The sequence below is a fragment of the Thalassophryne amazonica genome, chromosome 6 (assembly GCF_902500255.1).
Source record: "Thalassophryne amazonica chromosome 6, fThaAma1.1, whole genome shotgun sequence".
NCBI lineage: Eukaryota > Metazoa > Chordata > Actinopteri > Batrachoidiformes > Batrachoididae > Thalassophryne > Thalassophryne amazonica.
In genome coordinates this window covers 67,439,955-67,458,996 of record NC_047108.1, presented here as the reverse complement: position 1 = coordinate 67,458,996, position 19,042 = coordinate 67,439,955, and the positions used below count along the sequence as shown (strand labels likewise).

The 19,042-nt window shown below is 40.1% G+C and overlaps 1 protein-coding gene across 2 annotated transcripts; it reads right to left on the bottom strand.

Annotated features, from left to right (window-relative positions):
• Positions 1 to 3,225: 3,225 nt before the first annotated feature.
• Positions 3,226 to 8,911, bottom strand: birc5b (baculoviral IAP repeat containing 5b). 2 transcript variants are annotated; one of them, XM_034171592.1, is made up of 4 exons: positions 8,745 to 8,911; positions 8,211 to 8,320; positions 3,410 to 3,527; positions 3,226 to 3,344 (listed from the first exon to the last, which is right to left on the bottom strand). In XM_034171592.1, exons 1-4 carry the CDS (start codon positions 8,868 to 8,870, stop codon positions 3,267 to 3,269), a joined length of 432 nt encoding a protein of 143 aa, XP_034027483.1. In that variant the 5' UTR covers positions 8,871 to 8,911; the 3' UTR covers positions 3,226 to 3,266. The 2 variants fall into 2 exon arrangements, with proteins under 2 accessions (XP_034027483.1, XP_034027482.1); XM_034171591.1 differs by having other exon boundaries at positions 3,232 to 3,527.
• Positions 8,912 to 19,042: the final 10,131 nt, after the last annotated feature.

The window sequence follows — 19,042 nt, the reverse complement described above, 5'->3', positions numbered from 1 at the left end:
ATTTATCCGGTCTTGGGACTGGCGCTCAGAATGTACTGGCTGCACACCCCATGTGGCTGAGTTAGAATATATATATATATATATACACTCAAAAATATAAATATAAACGCAACACTTTTGGTTTTGCTCTCATTTTGTATGACATGAACTCAAAGATCTAAAACTTTTTCCACATACACAATATCACCATTTCCCTCAAATATTGTTCACAAACCAGTCTAAATCTGATAGTGAGCACTTCTCCTTTGCTGAGATAATCCATCCCACCTCACAGGTGTGCCATATCAAGATGCTGATTAGACACCATGATTAGTGCACAGGTGTGCCTTAGACTGCCCACAATAAAAGGCCACTCTGAAAAGTGCAGTTTTATCACACAGCACAATTCCAGAGATGTCGCAAGATTTGAGGGAGCGTGCAATTGGCATGCTGACAGCAGGAATGTCAACTAGAGCTGTTGCTTGTGTATTGAATGTTCATTTCTCTACCATAAGCCGTCTCCAAAGGTGTTTCAGAGAATTTGGCAGTACATCCAACCAGCCTCACAATCGCAGACCACGTGTAACCACACCAGCCCAGGACCTCCACATCCAGCATGTTCACCTCCAAGATCGTCTGAGACCAGCCACTCGGACAGCTGCTGAAACAATCGGTTTACATAACCAAAGAATTTCTGCACAAACTGTCAGAAACCGTCTCAGGGAAGCTCATCTGCATGCTCGTCGTCCTCATCGGGGTCTTGACCTGACTCCAGTTCTTTGTCGTAACCGACTTGAGTGGGCAAATGCTCACATTCGCTGGCGTTTGGCACATTGGAGAGGTGTTCTCTTCACGGATGAATCCCGGTTCACACTGTTCAGGGCAGATGGCAGACAGCGTGTGTGGTGTCATGTGGGTGAGCGGTTTTCTGATGTCAATGTTGTGCATCGAGTGGCCCATGGTGGCGGTGGGGTTATGGTATGGGCAGGCATCTGTTATGGACGAAGAACACAGGTGCATTTTATTGATGGCATTTTGAATGCACAGAGATACCGTGACGAGAACCTGAGACCCATTGTTGTGCCATACATCCAAGAACATCACCTCATGTTGCAGCAGAATAATGCACGGCCCCATGTTGCAAGGATCTGTACACAATTCTTGGAAGCTGAAAATGTCCCAGTTCTTGCATGGCCGGCATACTCACCGGACATGTCACCCATTGAGCATGTTTGGGATGCTCTGGACCGGCGTATACGACAGCGTGTACCAGTTCCTGCCAATATCCAGCAACTTCGCACAGCCATTGAAGAGGAGTGGACCAACATTCCTCAGGCCACAATTGACAACCTGATCAACTCTATGCGAAGAAGATGTGTTGCACTGCATGAGGCAAATGGTGGTCACACCAGATACTGACTGGTATCCCCCCCCAGTAAAACAAAACTGCACCTTTCAGAGTGGCCTTTTATTGTGGACAGTCTAAGGCACACCTGTGCACTAATCATGGTGTCTAATCAGCATCTTGATATGGCACACCTGTGAGGTGGGATGGATTATCTCAGCAAAGGAGAAGTGCTCACTATCACAGATTTAGACTGGTTTGTGAACAATATTTGAGGGAAATGGTGATATTGTTTATGTGGAAAAAGTTTTAGATCTTTGAGTTCATCTCATACAAAATGGGAGCAAAACCAAAAGTGTTGCATTTATATTTTTGTTGAGTGTATATATATACTCGTATATATATATATATATATATATATATATACACACATATACACACACACACCAAATCCTGACTACATTATATTTCCATATAAAACATAATTGCTAAATACACTCTGATATATAACGAAAAAATTATATAAAGAGTATCAGTATCATCCATCCATCCATCCATCCATCTTCTACCGCTTAGTCCAATTAAGGGTCGTGGGGGGCTGGAGCCTATCCCAGCAGTCATAGGCCGTGAGGCGGGGTACACCCAGGACAGGACACCAGTCTGTCGCAGGGCCACAAATAGACAAACAGACACACCCACACAAACACCTAAGGACAATTTAAAAGATTCCAATCCACCTAACCCGCATGTCTTTGGATGTGGGAGGAAACCGGAGCACCCGGAGGAAACCCACGCAAACACGGGGAGAACATGCAAACTCCACACAGAAAGACAACGGGAATTGAACCCATGACCTTCTCGCTGTGAGGCAACAGTGCTAACCACTAAGCCACCGTGCTGCCCAGTATCAGTATCATTCATACTGAAATATAGAAAAGTTATATATCAAAATAATATATAAATCACATAGCATATCAATATGAGAGAAAGGCTGAGAGACAGAAAGGCCGTACAGAGAGAATAAAATGTAAATGGTCAAATTAACACAAGAACATGACATCCCTGCCCCAAACCATATTTACACATGTGCTTTACAGAGTGCTAAAGGACACTTTACAGAACAGAGAAAATAAAGAACAAAGCAACTTTATTATAGAAAGATAAAAATAAAGAAAGTATATTAAAATCAAACCTTCACTGTGCCCTGTGATAGAACGATGACCGGTCCAAGATGGCGGCCGCATTTCTCGCGGCCCAGCAGCCAATGTCTATGGCAATGCCTCTCTGGCGCTCAAGGAATTATGGGATATCTCAATGGGGCTAATAGAGTAAATGTTCCCATTTTAATATCTTGTGACAACTTTCTGTGGACTCTTTTTTTCCCCCCCAGGTATGTCTGCAGGTTTTCTACTCGTTAGATCCATTATGTATGGATAACAAGACAAGAAATAATGCAACTTATGAAATGATAATCAGTTCATACACCCCATCATCTATCTGTGTTTATGCACCAGTGTAGTGTAGGCTACAGAGAAATACACTGACTGTTCTAAAATAGTAGTTCAAAAAAATAACCTATCAAAATAATAAATCAATTTGTCCACTAAATTTATTTCTCTTGCAACTACAGCTCCTCACCAGGAGGGATTGCTGCAGCCCCCTCAGCACACCCTGCCTGGAGGGAGTAATACACCAATGGACCTGAGGACTTGCATCTTGTTGATTTCCACAAACAATCCAAAATCCTGCACATAGTGAGTGAATGAGAGCATCAAACATTTAAGAAAAAAGCACCACCTTCTCGTTAAAGTCAATACAACAGACTAAAATTTGTCAAAAACTTTATTTAAGCAGTCATTAATTCAAACACTGAGACCAGGCTTCTTTTCACATAGCAGAAAAGTAATATTTCCTACAGTCTTAGCTGTGTGACTGTTGGTAATCAGAGGGCCTTCAGGTTCTTCAGTGTATGGTCAAATTCGTCCCGCAGATATGCCATCTTCTTATGGCATGTCTTTCTCTATTACAGAAACAAATGTGTGACATCAATTTAAACAAACACTTCCTCAAAACCGAAATACTCACAATATAGATCTTTAGCCTCTCTTTTTCCATGGTATAGAATTCAGCCACTGTCAGCTCTGTAAAGTCTTTGTTCATCGTTAGAAACCCACAGTTTGGTGAACGTTTGATGTGCTCAGACCTGGGCACAGAAAGCTATAAAAGTCAATACAAAGCACTTGGCATTTGGAGCAATAATGTAATTTAGAACTGTGGAGCTAATACTCTTTACCAAAAAAGTACAATAGGAACAAACAACTTGAAATTTTAACACTTGGGGCAACATCACACTCTAGAAATCACACATACTGCGTCATTAAAGTTAACTTATACACACTTATTTTATTCTTGTACTTAATGGTAATATGTATTGACCCCTGGAGGGTGTGATTGTAATAAAGTTTCTTCCTCATTAACCATAAAATGCAAGTATTAACATAAAGTGCTGAAGAAGTCCGACTAAAATAACTGGTCTCCTGGAACAGACTAGACTATTGCAGGCATGAGAAAGTCTGCTGATGGTCTGGGGCCTGCGTTTTAGCCAAAACTACACCTATTTTCAGGCTCATTTTGGCAGACAAACAGACGCTTGGGGGGAAGTCAAGAATACTTAGTCCAAATTGTTGTTAAAAAAAAAGTTAAGGAAAAATCTTGAAATTTTGCAGTCGACAACTCAAAGTTTTAAGTAGGCACACTGAAGACAGATTCCCCTCATTGAGTTAAAAAAAGTTAATCTTTAAACAGTTCAAAGTGCAGTCATAATTTTAGCTGAAGATTTCAGTAGAAAACTCATATGAAACAATCTTTAACTAATTTTGTGATACCACAGCAAAACTGGAGTTACATCTTTGACATTTTCTTGGAATTTTGTACCACTTTTGCCCAAGTTCTATAAAAATACCCAGAGTCCACCTGCAGTTTCAACCAAAACTTTACATACATGAATGAGATGGTAATGTTGGTCTTTCATTGTTGTCTTTGAACTGTTCTTTTTCTGGAGCAGACTGATTGTCCAGTATACATCTACTACAGCTGGTGGTGTTTTTGGGCCAACTTAAGTTTCAATTTATTTTCATTTATATAGCGCCAAATCACAACAGAGTTGCCTCAAAGCGCTTCACACAGGTAAGGTCTAACCTTACCAACCCCCAGAGCAACAGTGGTAAGGAAAAACTCCCTCTGAGGAAGAAACCTCAAGCAGACCAGATTCAAAGAGGTGACCCTCTGCTTGGGCCATGCTACAAACATAAATTACAGAACAATTCACGGACGAATATACAAGAAATGCTATTGGCGCACAGGACAGGAGGATCGCCAACACGAATACAACTCCCATCTCTGGATGGAGCTGCACCTTAAACAGAGAGAAAGAACAGAATCAGGCATCAGAAAGACAAGAAATACTGTATAATTTGTCAGCATTAAACAACAAGAAAAACAGAGAAATACTAAGGTGATCGCCAGCCACTAGCCCTAAACTTCACTAAAAGACCCAGAATTTAGGTAAAGTTGAGGCCGCGGCCCGCTCCAATTACTAATAAATGAATTAAAAGAGTAAAAAGCGTAAAACAAAACTGTACCAGTATGCTAGCCATATGAAAGGGAAAATAAGTGCGTCTTAAGTCTGGACTTGAAAATCTCCACAGAATCTGACTGTTTTATTGATGCAGGGAGACCATTCCACAGAACAGGGGCACGATAAGAGAAAGCTCTGTGACCCGCAGACTTCTTATTCACCTTAGGGACACAAAGTAGTCCTGCACCCTGAGAACGTAAAGCATGAATAATAAGTTCAGTGGAAAACCCTCAGGAGCCAAGTGCAAATCTGAGACAGAGGATCATAGACTTTAGAATGTCTCTTGGAACATCAGACTCCAAGATCATCCATTCAAAAAAAAAAAAACACAACAACAAAACCCCTGTACATAAATACCTGAAAATTCAGTAAGGTATATCTTCTATTATACATTCCAATTAAAAAGGTAGAACTCTACTAGTGTATACTAAAGAATATCTAAATATCTAAAAAAGAAGAATAGAGTAGAGCCACTTAGGTGCCTCGTCTTGAGAACCAGGGATGGTAGGTTGAAAAGCTTTTTTATCCCATAGGAACTCTCCCTACCCACCTAAGCGGCTCAAGAATATGAACAGCACGTATAAAAGTGATATTTGCACAATCAGGGTAGTAAACAACATACGAGGTCTGTTAGAGAAGTATCCGACCTTTTTATTTTTTTCAAAAACCTGATGGATTTGAATCACGTGTGCTTGCATGAGCTAACCTTGAACCTTTGTGCACATGCGTGATTTTTTCACGGCTGTCGATTGCGTCATTTGCTTGTAAGCAGCCTTTGTGTGAGGATGGGTGGAGTCTCTCATCGTTTTTTCTTTGCAAGGAAATGGCGGAACAACTGGAGCAGCGCGACTGCATCAAATTTTGCCAGAAACTGGCCAACAGCCAGGTGGAAACCATTCAGATTATTGAGACGGCGTTCGGTGACGATCCTATGGGCATCACACAGATTAAGGAGCGGTACAACTGGTTTAAAGACGACCGCACAATGGTGGAGAGCGAGCCACGCTCCGGGCGGCCATCAACATGCTGAAACGACCGGATCATTTCCAAAGTGAACGCTGTGATGATGCGGGACCATCGTGTGATTTTCTGAGAAATTGCGGAAGAGGTGGACATCAGCATTTTTTCGGCACATTCCACTGTGACAGAAGATTTTGCCATGAAAAGAGTTGCAGCGAAATTCATGCCGATGGCTTTGGCATGAAGCTGATGGCAGAGCAAAAACGCCTCCGTGTTGAAGCCTCACAGGACATGCTGTGACATGCTCACCTCGTCCACAATTTCTTGGATAGTCACACGACTGAAAAGCCACCTAAAGCCATCTGAATCTTCCGAATGATGGAAGAGCTGGGCATGTCCCAGCATGTCCTGTGAGGCTTCAACACGGAGGCGCTTTTGCTCCGCCATCAGCTTCGTGCCGATGAAATTCGCTGCAACTCTTTTTATGGCAAAATCTTCTGTCACAGTGGAATGTGCCGAAAAAGTGCTAATGTCCACCTCTTCCGCAATTTCTGGGATAGTCACACGATGGTCCCACATCACCACAGCGTTCACTTTGGAAATGATCTGGTCATTTCAGCGTGTTGATGGCCGCCCGGAGCGCTGCGCGCTCTCCACCGTTGTGCAGACGTCTTTAAACCAGTTGTACCGCTCCTTAATCTGTGTAATGCCCATAGCATCGTCACCGAAAGCCGCCTGAATAATCCAAATGGTTTCCACCTGGCTGTCGCCCAGTTTCTGGCAAAATTTGATGCAGTTGCGCTGCTCCAGTCGTTCCGCCATTTCCTTGCAAAGAAAAAAACGATGAGAGACTCCACCCATCCTCACACAAAGGCTGCTTACAAGCAAATGACGCAATCGACAGGCGTGAAAAAAATCACGCATGCGCACGAAGGTTCAAGTTTGGCTCATGCAAGCACACACGTGATTCAAATCCATCAGGTTTTTGAAAAAAATATAAAGGTCGGATACTTTTCTAACAGACCTCGTATACAAGAAATATAGCTACTACATAATATTATAGGAGTAGGTTCTAAAACCTAAATATTCATACAGGAGAAGATTGTAGTATACGTCTACCTAGTCTGGTGACGTGTTGTAAAACTAAATTATAGCTAGTAGGCTAAGCTATAAATATGGTTATGTTATTATATAAACAGAAGCTATGATGTAATATGTTTTAGGTATCCATCTAAAGTTCACCCTGCTAGCTTACTATAGGAAGACAAAATCCATACTCTACATGCTTCTAATGGAAACCCCAAACTTAGATGCTATCTGATGATACCTATTAAAGAACCCATAAAAATAAAATAAAATACCTAACATGTAATTTAAGCATTTCTATGTCCCCTCACGTCTAAATTGCAGATAATTATAACTATTCACATGGAAGCGCAGTTACACTTGGAGTTTTCTTCCAGTCCTGACATCTACATGATGCTGTACAGGTGAGGCCTCAGTTATTTCCAGCTTCTACAGCAGCCCCTGTACCTGCAAAGAGTCTGTCACAACACCATCCTTTGTCCACTAGCAGCATTTGGCATCTGAGGTTGGCTCGTTTGTTTTACAGTGGAATTAGTAAGTCCATTCAGCTGCTCCCTTGTTTTGCACTCAAGGTTGCTACAGCAAATCGAAGGTGGATCTGCATGTTGAAATGGCACAGGGTTTTACGTTGGATGCCCTTCCTGATGCAACTCTACATTACATGGAGAAATGTGTCAGAGGTGGGGTTTGAACCCAGAACCCTCGGCACTGAGACCAAGTGCATTAACCACTTGGCTACCACCCCTGCCTTGTTGTACAGCAGAACAATATGTTAAAAACAATGTGACACCAAGGTTTAAGTTTAACAATATTGTCAGAACAGCATAAGCAGTGGGTCACCCCTCTGAATCCGGTCTGCTTAAGGTTTCTGTCTCAAAAAAACACCAGAGGATGTTCTTCCTTACCACTGTTGCCTATGTGCTTGCTCAGTGGGGTTGGTAAGATTAGACCTTGCCCATATAAAGCATCGTAAGGCAACTTTTGATGTAATTTGGCGTTATACAAATAAACTGAACAACGATGTAAGTCTTTATAGCAAACTTTTTGGAAATGGCAGGAATACGGAAAAGTGTTTTTTTTTCTTTTTTTAAAAGTAATCCTGGTGAGTGTTCATGTAAACTTTGACTGTATATTTATTTGAAAGTGTTGCACTTATTTGCTGAGTTACACACGTGCAGCACTTCAGTGGTGTTATATTCTTACCAGGGGTCATCATCTGGCTCCCAGCCCTCAAGCTCAATCAAACAAAAGAAGCAGCAGGCAACGTCAGGTTCATTCTCACTGGGACAGTGGACAAAGCCAGCTTTGGCCATCTGCAAACACCACCAAAGTGTTTCAAAATCTGCAAAATGTACAGGGACCTAGAGTAATGCAACTTTTATTTCTTAAATTGTAATGAGAAGCACAACAAAAGCTGCAGGAAGTTCAGTGCCAGAAAAGAAACCAGATGACCTTTCGGCCTTTGGGAGCTTAAATGTTACAAACACAGCACATACATACACATACACAAACTCAAATTGTACTGCAACTCCATCTATTGTTTTCAGTTATGCATTCAAAGCATTTTAAGCATTATTTCACAGCCACCTTCAGAGAAACAATGTAACAGTCTACAATTAACAAGCTTCCAAGAGATCACTGAGCGCACATTTAGGATCACAACATGCACTGAAAACACAAGAATCTGTAAAGATGAAGACTGAAGCCATCAAACAGGGTCTAGCTGAGCCGCCTTACATTTTCAGGCGTGCACTTACAGTCCTGTCGAAACGGCCACTCTGCAAAGCTTTGTTCACGTAAATCATACATGTACATTTTATCATAAGAATAAAATCTCGTACTAAGAACATCTACAGAGGCCATAACTATAATCAACGATCAGACTCCCAACGGATACCAAACCAATCCACTACAGCAATGAAGAAATGCTGAAACCAGTGTTCACAGGTGTTTTCTGGTAACACAAACGACCCACAAAAGTAACTGCAGCGCCATCTGCTGGTGAAACTGTCACAACGCAGCAGACACTGGATAGGTCATCAGAAATGCCACATGCTCATCTCAGTTCTCATAAACAAAACTGACACAGAATACATTGCATTATGAACTGTTTTGTTTTTTTAACTAATGTTCTGTCACTCTCGCTTAATAGTTTCATGTTCCAGTGCCTGGAAATTCTCTTATTTCTATGTGTGTGTGTGTGTGTACAAGAAAGCAGAGTAAACTTGTGCTTTTGTGTGTGTGTGTGTGTGTGTGTGTGTGTGTGTGTGTGTGTGTGTGTGTGTGAGAGAGAGAGAGAGAGACCATGAAAGCTTGACATCAAACTCATGTCCAGAGTCTACAGCAGACATCTAACATTACTGCAAGTGCTTAATAAGATTTATAACAACAGCCAAACCATCTAAATTTCATATTCTTGAAGTTGCATATAACAGTTTTAAATGTAATCTTTCAGGCAACCGGGAAAAACTGAATTCTGTTCTTATTCTTCATCATGAATTTGGGAAATGAGCATTTGTGTTCAACTGGTCAAGAATAACTTCAAACTGTGCAGCATGTTGCCTCTGAATAAGACATCCTTGGGACTAGTTCAAATCAGTTTGTTACTGATGAAACTTGGGCGGCACCAAGGCTTAGTGGTTAGCACTGTTATCTCACAGCAAGAAAGTCGTGGGATCGCTTCCCACCTGGTCCTTTCTGTGTGGAGTTTGCATGTTCTCCTGTGTTCATGTGGGTTCCCTCTCGGTGCTCCAGCTTCCTCCTACATCCAAAGACATGCAGGTTAAGTGAATTGGTGATGCTAAATTGACTGTAGATGTGCATGTGAATGTGTTTGTTTGTCTATACGTAGCCCTGTGATAGATGGGTATACCCTGCCTCACACCCTGTGATTGCTGGGCTAAGCTCCAGCCCCGCCGTGAACCTTGATTGAATAAGCAGGTATAGAAGATGAATGAAATAAAATATGCTCAACTCGAATGAGAATAAATTCAATAAAAACCCTTTTGTTTCAATATTTATGTATTTCAGGAAAAAACTAACAAACAGAATGTGAGGAGTTTTTCACTGTTTCAGTATTGGATCACTGGATCATGTGATTATGGCAACAATAGTCAGCCACAACATCACTGTAGTGAAGATGCTCTTTTCATTCACTTCCTTTTCCTCCAACACACTGGTCTACAACCCCAATTCCAATGAAGTTGGGACGTTGTGCGAAATATAAATAAAAACACAATACAATGATTTGGAAATCCTCTTCAACTTATATTCAATTGAATACACCACAAAGATATTTAATGTTCAAACTGATAAACTTTATTATTTTTGATCAAATATTTGTTCAATTTGAAATGGATGCCTGCAACATGTTTCAAAAAAGCTGGGACAGTGGTATGTTTACCACTGTGTTACATCACCTTTCCTTCTAACAACACTCAATAAGCGTTTGGGAACTGAGGACACTAATTGTGAGTCATGATTGGGTATAAAAGGAGCATCCCCAAAAGTCTCAGCCATTCACAAGCAAAGATGGGGTGAGGATCACCACTTTCTGAACAACTGCATAAAAAATAGCCCAATGGTTTAAGAACAGTGTTTCTCAATGTTCAATTGCAAGGAATTTAGGGATTCCATCATCTACAACCCCAATTCCAACGAAGTTGGGACTCTGTGTAAAATGTAAATAAAAACAGAATACGATTTCCAAAACCTCTTCAACCTATATTCAACTGAATACACCACAAAGATAAGATATTTAGTGTTCAAACTGATAAATGTTATTGTTTTTGTGCAAATATTTGCTAATTTTGAAATAGATGCCTGCAACACGTTTCAAAAAAGCTGGGACAGTGGTATGTTTACCACTGTGGTACATCACCTTTCCTTCTAACAACACTCAATAAGCATTTCTGAACTGAGGACCTAATTGTTGAAGCTTTGTACACTGAAAAAAGTGAAACAGTGCACTTCATTCAAAGTACTTATTTACACTGGTCTAATGGAAAATTGTGGTTTCCAGTTTAAATCTGCTGGAATCACTTTACAAAATCATAAATATACATTGTGAGAAACTAAAAAATTAGCTGTAACAAATTACATCAATTTTTTTTAAGTTGATCCAAAGTAGCATTTTTTTCAGTGTAGGTGGAATTCTTTCCCATTCTTGGTTGATGTATGACTTCAGATGTTCAATAGTCCGAGGTCTCCATTGTCATATTTTGCACTTAATAATGCACCACACATTTTCAATGGGCGACAGGTCTGGACTGCAGGCAGCCCAGTCTAGTACCCACACTTTATGAAGCCACACTGTAACACATGCAGAATGTGGCTTGGCATTGTCTTGCAATGGTTTACTGAAGTGTTCATGAGCCCACGCTGTAAGATCCTTTACACAATGATGTTGGTTTTTAATGCAGTGCCGCCTGAGGGATCGAAGGTCACGGGCATTCATTGTTGGTTTTCGGCCTTGCCGCTTACATGTAGAAAGTTCTCCAGATTCTCTGAATCTTCTGATTATATTATGCACTGTAGATGATGGAATCCCTAAATTCCTTGCAATTGAATGTTGAAAAACATTGTTCTTAAACTGCTGGACTATTTTTTCACGCAACAAAGTGGTGATCCTCACCCACTCTTTGCTTGTGAATGGCTGAGACTTTTGGGAATGCTCCTTTTGCACCCAATCATGACAGTCACCTGTTCCCAATTAACTTGTTCACCTGTGGAAAGAGCATTCTTCAACTTTCCCAGTCTTTTGTTGCCCCGTCCCAGCTTTTTAAATAAAGAAATAAAATAATTCCTTATTTTATGTTCATGATCAAGTGTTTGCTTTAGTTATCTGTTTAAAAGCATCTGGAACCTGGTTTAAAGTTTCAGCAAGTTAAGTTTCACTTCCACCACACATGTGCAAGTTACAGATACAGGGAGATCTCCCCCTGTTGGTGAGAGCCAGTACCATTAGAAATGTGAGACTAAACCACACCCACTGTAAACGCCCACATTGTATAAAAAGCACTATATGACCCATTTTCTGGGCTTTCACAAGATGGACACTGTCTGTGATGGTCCCAGACCTGATTTTCAAGTAACCTTCAATAAATTCAAAATGAGGAATATATCGATGTGGTTCTTTGTAAGGGGCAGTAAATTTGATGAAGAGGTGGGAGAAATAACACTCTGTACACTGTCAGCAACTGATAAGCCAGTTTTGAGTTTAAGGGCCGCAGGGGTTACTGGGTAAATTCAAAGGCAATCACAAACACAAAACGAACACACAAAAAATAAAATCCCACACACTGTCATCATCTTTATCAAAAGCAGTAAATCGCTGTATTAGAAGTCACAGTTTATCTCTATATTATTTATTTATAAACCATTAACAGAGCTACGGCTCACGCGTATTGCGCTCACAAACACAAAACAAATGCACAAAAAATTAAATAAAAATACTGTTTTTTGAGCTGCGGGCATACCGGTTTTGTCCACAGTATAAATTCTTATGTTCTTCAGACCTCCTCAGAAGGCATAAAGCACGCATAACCACTGACAGCTCTGAAGGCCACTCAGAATGTGATGTTCAACAGCCCAAGACATCACAAGTGTCCAGCCTTCCTGCAGATACTCCTGGAAAAGAAGCACCACCAAGGAGTTTCTTTCCTTACATGCTTTCTGAAATCCTTCAAATCAAAATTTGTGCTAAATAAAACTAATCATCGATATTTTGTTGCTTGATTTGTTTTTTTGTTTTTTTAATTGCTTACAGAATAAGGTTATAGTATTTGTGGATTCTGCCGTATTATGTCTGTAACCTGAATGGAACTGGTTTCTTAATCACAAAACTAACTGTTTCAGCTTGCACTTTGTTCACCAGGTACTAGAAACTTTGTATTTGCTAGCTTAGTATTGCCTAACTTCAGACTGAAACATTTTGGCAATCTGGAATTTAAAGGTCAGCAATTCCATACTATGAGTTGACAAACACTGACAAACTGTCTTGAGCAGTGAAACTCCAAAAAATGTTTGAAGAAAGTGTACATGGATGCTGAAATGATGTTTGTGGCACTGCTAGATACATCTTTATTTAAAACTCTTAAATTAATATACAATTAATATACAACCACAAAGACAAGATATGTAATGTTCAAACTGATAAACTTTATTGTTTTTGTGCAAATATTTGCTCATTTTGAAATGGATGCCTGCAACACATTTCAAAAAAGCTGGGACAGCGGCAACAACAGACTGGGAAAGTTGATGAATGCTCAAACACCTGTTTGGAACATTCCACAGGTAAATAGGTTAATTGGAAACAGGTGAATGTCATGATTGGGTATAAAAGCAGCTTCCCCAAAAGGCTCAACCGTTCGCAAGCAAAGATGGGATGAGGATCACCACTTTGTGAACAACTGTGTGAAAAAAATAGTCCAGCAGTTTAAGAACAATGTTTCTCAATGTTCAATTGCAAGGAATTCAGGGATTCCATCATCTACAGTCCATAATATAATCATAAGATTCAGAGAATCTGGAGAACTTTCTACACATAAGTGGCAAGGCCGAAAACCAACATTGAATGCCCGTGACCTTCGATCCCTCAGGCGGCACTGCATTAAAAACTGACATCATTGTGTAAAGGATCTTACCGCATGGGATCAGGAACACTTCAGAAAACCATTGTCAGTTAACACAGTTTGTCGCTACATCTACCAGATCAAGTTAAAACTCTACCATGCAAAGTGAAAGCCAGACATCAACAACATCCAGGTTGCTGCCGCCTTCTCTGGGCCCGAGCTCATTTGAAATGGACAGACGCAAAGTGGAAAAGTGTGCTGTGGTCTGATGAGTCCACATTTCAAATTGTTTTTGAAAATCATGGACGTTGTGTCCTTCGGACAAAAGAGGAAAAAGACCATCCAGATTTTTACCAGTGCAAAGTTCAAAAGCCAGCATCTGTGATGGTATGGGGGTGTGTTAGTGCCCATGGCATGGGCAACTTACACATCTGTGATGCACCATCAATGCTGAAAGATACATCCAGGTTTTGGAGCAACACATGCTGCATCCAAGCAACGTCTTTTTCAGGGACATCCCTGCTTATTTCAGCAAGACAATACCAGGCCACATTCTGCATGTGTTACAACAGCATGGCTTTGTAGTAAAAGAGTGCAGGTACTAGACTGGCCTGCCTGTAGTCCAGACCTGTCAATTAGTGTCCTCAGTTCCCAAACACTTATTGAGTGTTGTTAGGAGGAAAGGTGATGTAACACAGTGGTAAACATACCACTGTCCCAGCTTTTTTGAAACGTGTTGCAGGCATCTATTTCAAAATGAGCAAATATTTGCACAAAAACAATAAAGTTTATCAGTTTGAACATTAAATATCTTGTCTTTGTGGTGTATTCAATTAAATATAGGTTGAAGAGGATTTGCAAATCATTGTATTCTGTTTTATTTACATTTCACACAACGTCCCAACTTCATTGGAATTGGGGTTGTAATCTGTCTGTTGATTTTGCAAATTTTCCCACCAACAAAGAATGGAGAGGTCTGTAATTTTTTTTAATCACAGGTACACTTCAGCTGTGAGAGACAGAATCTACCACAAAAAAGTAAAAAAATAAAAAAATAAAAATCACATTGTACGATTTTTAAATAATTAATTAATTTTCATTTTATTGCATGAAATAAGTATTTGATACAAGAGAAAAATAGAACTTAATGTTTGGTACAGAAATGTTTGTATGCGATTACAGAGGTCAGATGTCTCCTGTAGTTCTTGATCAAGTTGCACAAGAAGCTCAAAATTGAACTCAGGTGCATCCTTTTTCCACTGATCTTCTTTGAGATGTTTCTACAGAAGAAGAAGAAGAAGAGCCTTTATTGTCATTCTACATATACATACAATGAAATTTATCCTCTGCATTTAACCCATCCTAATTACAATTAGACACAATCTAACCACATGGAGCAGTGGGCAGCCACAGTCCGGCGCCCAGGGACCAACTCCAGTTGTAGAGACGCCACTTTGGTCGGGGGCAAAGAAATGAGCAGACCCTAAATAAGCATGTTTTTTGATTATGGGAGGAAACCCACACAGGCACGGGGAGACTATGCAAGTTCCACACAGAAAGGCCGGGAAGCGATCCCATGACCTTCTTGCTGTGAGGCACCAATGCTAGCCATGAAGCCACCATGTCACCAAGCTTAATTGGAGTCCACCTGGAGTAAATTCACTTGAGTGGGCATGATTTGGACAGGCACACACCTGTCTACATTCATGGTGCATCCAGAAAGTATTCACAGCGCTTCACTTTTTCCACATTTTCTTATGTTACAGCATTATTCTAAAATAAGTAAAAATTTTTTCACTCAAAATTCTACTCACAACACTAATGACAACATGAAAAAAGGTTTTTGGAAGTTTTTGCAAATTTATTATATACTCAACAAAAATATTAACGCAACACTTTTGGTTTTGCTCCCATTTTGTATGAGATGAACTCAAAGATCTAAAACTTTTTCCACATACACAATATCACCATTTCCCTCAAATATTGTTCACAAACCAGTTTAAATCTGTGATAGTGAGCACTTCTCCTTTGCTGAGATAATCCATCCCACCTCACAGGTGTGCCATATCAAGATGCTGATTAGACACCATGATTAGTGCACAGGTGTGCCTTAGACTGCCCACAATAAAAGGCCACTCCGAAAGGTGCAGTTTTGTTTTATTGGGGGGGGGGGGGGGATACCAGTCAGTATCTGGTGTGACCACCATTTGCCTCATGCAGTGCACACATCTCCTTCGCATAGAGTTGATCAGGTTGTCAATTGTGGCCTGTGGAATGTTGGTCCACTCCTCTTCAATGGCTGTGCGAAGTTGCGACGACGAACTGGAGTCAGGTCGAGACCCCGATGAGGACGACGAGCATGCAGATGAGCTTCCCTGAGACGGTTTCTGACAGTTTGTGCAGAAATTCTTTGGTTATGCAAACCGATTGTTCCAGCAGCTGTCCGAGTGGCTGGTCTCAGACGATCTTGGAGGTGAACATGCTGGATGTGGAGGTCCTGGGCTGGTGTGGTTACACGTGGGCTGCGGTTGTGAGGCTGGTTGGATGTACTGCCAAATTCTCTGAAACGCCTTTGGAGACGGCTTATGGTAGAGAAATGAACATTCAATACACGAGCAACAGCTCTGGTTGACATTCCTGCTGTCAGCATGCCAATTGCACGCTCCCTCAAATCTTGCGACATCTGTGGTATTGTGCTGTGTGATAAAACTGCACCTTTCAGAGTGGCCTTTTATTGTGGGCAGTCTAAGGCACACCTGTGCACTAATCATGGTGTCTAATCAGCATCTTGGTATGGCACACCTGTGAGGTGGGATGGATTATCTCAGCAAAGGAGAAGTGCTCACTATCACAGATTTAGACTGGTTTGTGAACAATATTTGAGGGAAATGGTGATATTGTATATATATATATATATATATATATATATATATATATATATATATATATATATATATATATATATATATATATATAGTGATCTGGGGCCTTTGGTTTGAATGTCAGGCATCATGTTTGTTGTGATTTGGCGCTATACAAGAAAAAAGTTGATTGATTGATTGATTGATGTTTGGAAGAAACCAGGCACCAGCCCTACAGTGAAGCATGGTGGTGGTAGCATCATGCTGTGTGGATGTTTTTCAGTGGCAGGAACTGGGAGAATAGTCAGGATTGAGGGAAAGATGAATGCAACAATGTACGGAGACTTCCTGGATGAAACCCTGCTCCAACCTGATGGAGCTTGAGACTTGCTGCAAAGAGGAATGGGCAAAACTGCCCAAAGATAGGTGCACCAAGCTTGTAGCATCATATTCAAGAAGACTTGAGGCTGTAATTGCTGCCAAAGGTGCATCAACAAAATATTGAGCAAAGGGTGCAAATACTTATGTACATGTCATTATGGGATGTTGTGAGTAGAATTTTGAGGGAAAAAATGAATTCACTCCATTTTAGAATGAGGCTGTAACACAACAAAATGTGGAAAAGTGAAGCGCTGTGAATACTTTCCGGACGCACCGTACATTAGGGGTATAATTACATATGCAACCCATCATGTTGGCTTTTTCATGGTGTGCTGTAGATCAGACCTGGGCAAACTGCAGTCCGGGGGCCACATGCGGCCCTTTGCATGTCTCTGTCCGGCCCTCATGAGGTCTGTGATTATTATTACATATATTAAAAATGTCAAGCTTGTGTGTTGCAAATCATTAGAGAGGTTTATTTAGGTATATTTAAATATTTACATATTATTACAACAATAAAAATTACCTATAAAAGCTATTAAATAGGTAATTTTTTGTAAAATTTGTAATGGGAGACAGCCGAGTTATCGATGGTGTGGCCCTCGGACATAATTCAGGTTCCCTATGTGGCACCTTGTAAAAATGAATTGCCCACCCCTGCTGGAGATATTAGTTTTCGCTTTAAAAGCCATAATTTTAGATGGAATCCTGATTGTTATTATTTATTATAGCTGATGTCATTTCACGATTCAGACATATAATAGCTAAAAGATTCACATACATTTTCTCGCCACTGTATATGTCAGTTGTAGTGAATCTTATGTAATGAAATGAATGTACATGTAATTAACAAACATGATAAAGTAACTGTGGGCAGCAGTGGTGTCAAAAGTACACACATTTGTTACTTAAGTAGAAGTACAGATACTGCAGTTTAAAAACACTCTGGTAAAAGTTGAAGTATCAGCTTGACCTCTTTACTCAAGTAAAAGTGAAAAAGTATGTGCTCCAAAACCTACTTAAAGTATAAAAGTATAAAGTAACCTTAAAAAAAAAAAAAAAAGGTAGATGCCACTATATGAATTGAAAGCTTAATTTAAAAACTGATTTGTTCTACATGTGGCCCAAGACCCCAAACCCAAAATTACCCCCCAACACCACCTGCACGAAAATGTTTCAATTCTAGAAGCTCTGAAATGCAATCTGGGACTATTCCAGACAATAAACTGCAGTGAGTGCAGCATCCATTTAGTGAGAAAAAAACAAACAAAACAAACAACTTTCCTTATTCAGATTCATTCCAGTAGTATTCTGCTCTTAGTAGGATGCAGCAGTTTTCTAGTTTGGCAGAAAGTTCTGGAGTAAATCACTGAAGAAATTAACACATTGAAAATATGGTTTGACCGAAACAAACTGTCATTAAACTTAAATAAAACAGGGATGAAATGGAGGTGTAAGAGTCACTAGGTGTTCACAGGAAACACTTATTTATTTCTGTATGTATGTATGTTCATTGTTAGTTGCTTTTATATTTTATTTTCTGTTGTGTTTCTATTCAGGTTCTTTTTGTCTCTTTCTCTGAAATTGTATATAATAATTATCATTAGATTATTAATATATAAACAAAAATAAATTTATGAAATATTACAATTTGAAAATAAATGCACCCGAACTTTTAACATTGAAAATGCCATAGACATGCTAACGCGTTAGCGTCGCTCCTGTTTTTAAGTTATAAAATACATCTATCAACTGTTTCAGAAGACCATAACAGGTCGGTTTAACATAGAAAAGGTAAATAATACTCACAGAAGTATGCTCTTTAGGGTTTTAGCGGGGGAAAATTAAGCGAAAGAAAGAAAGAATAAACGAAACAATAGGTCGAAGCATTGCTTCAATCTGCGAACCACTGCTTTGATTGGTTCAAAATCCATTCCTTTATCTTCATTGATCCATGTTTCTGATATAGCAGACTTCTGCTGTTGAAATGGATTATTGATAATTTGTTAATTGTTTTAATTCAATTCAATTCAATCAATTTTTTTATATAGCGCCAAATCACAACAAACAGTTGCCCCAAGGCGCTTTATATTGTAAGGCAAGGCCATACAATAATTATGTAAAACCCCAACGGTCAAAACGACCCCCTGTGAGCAAGCACTTGGCTACAGTGGGAAGGAAAACCTCCCTTTTAACAGGAAGAAACCTCCAGCAGAACCAG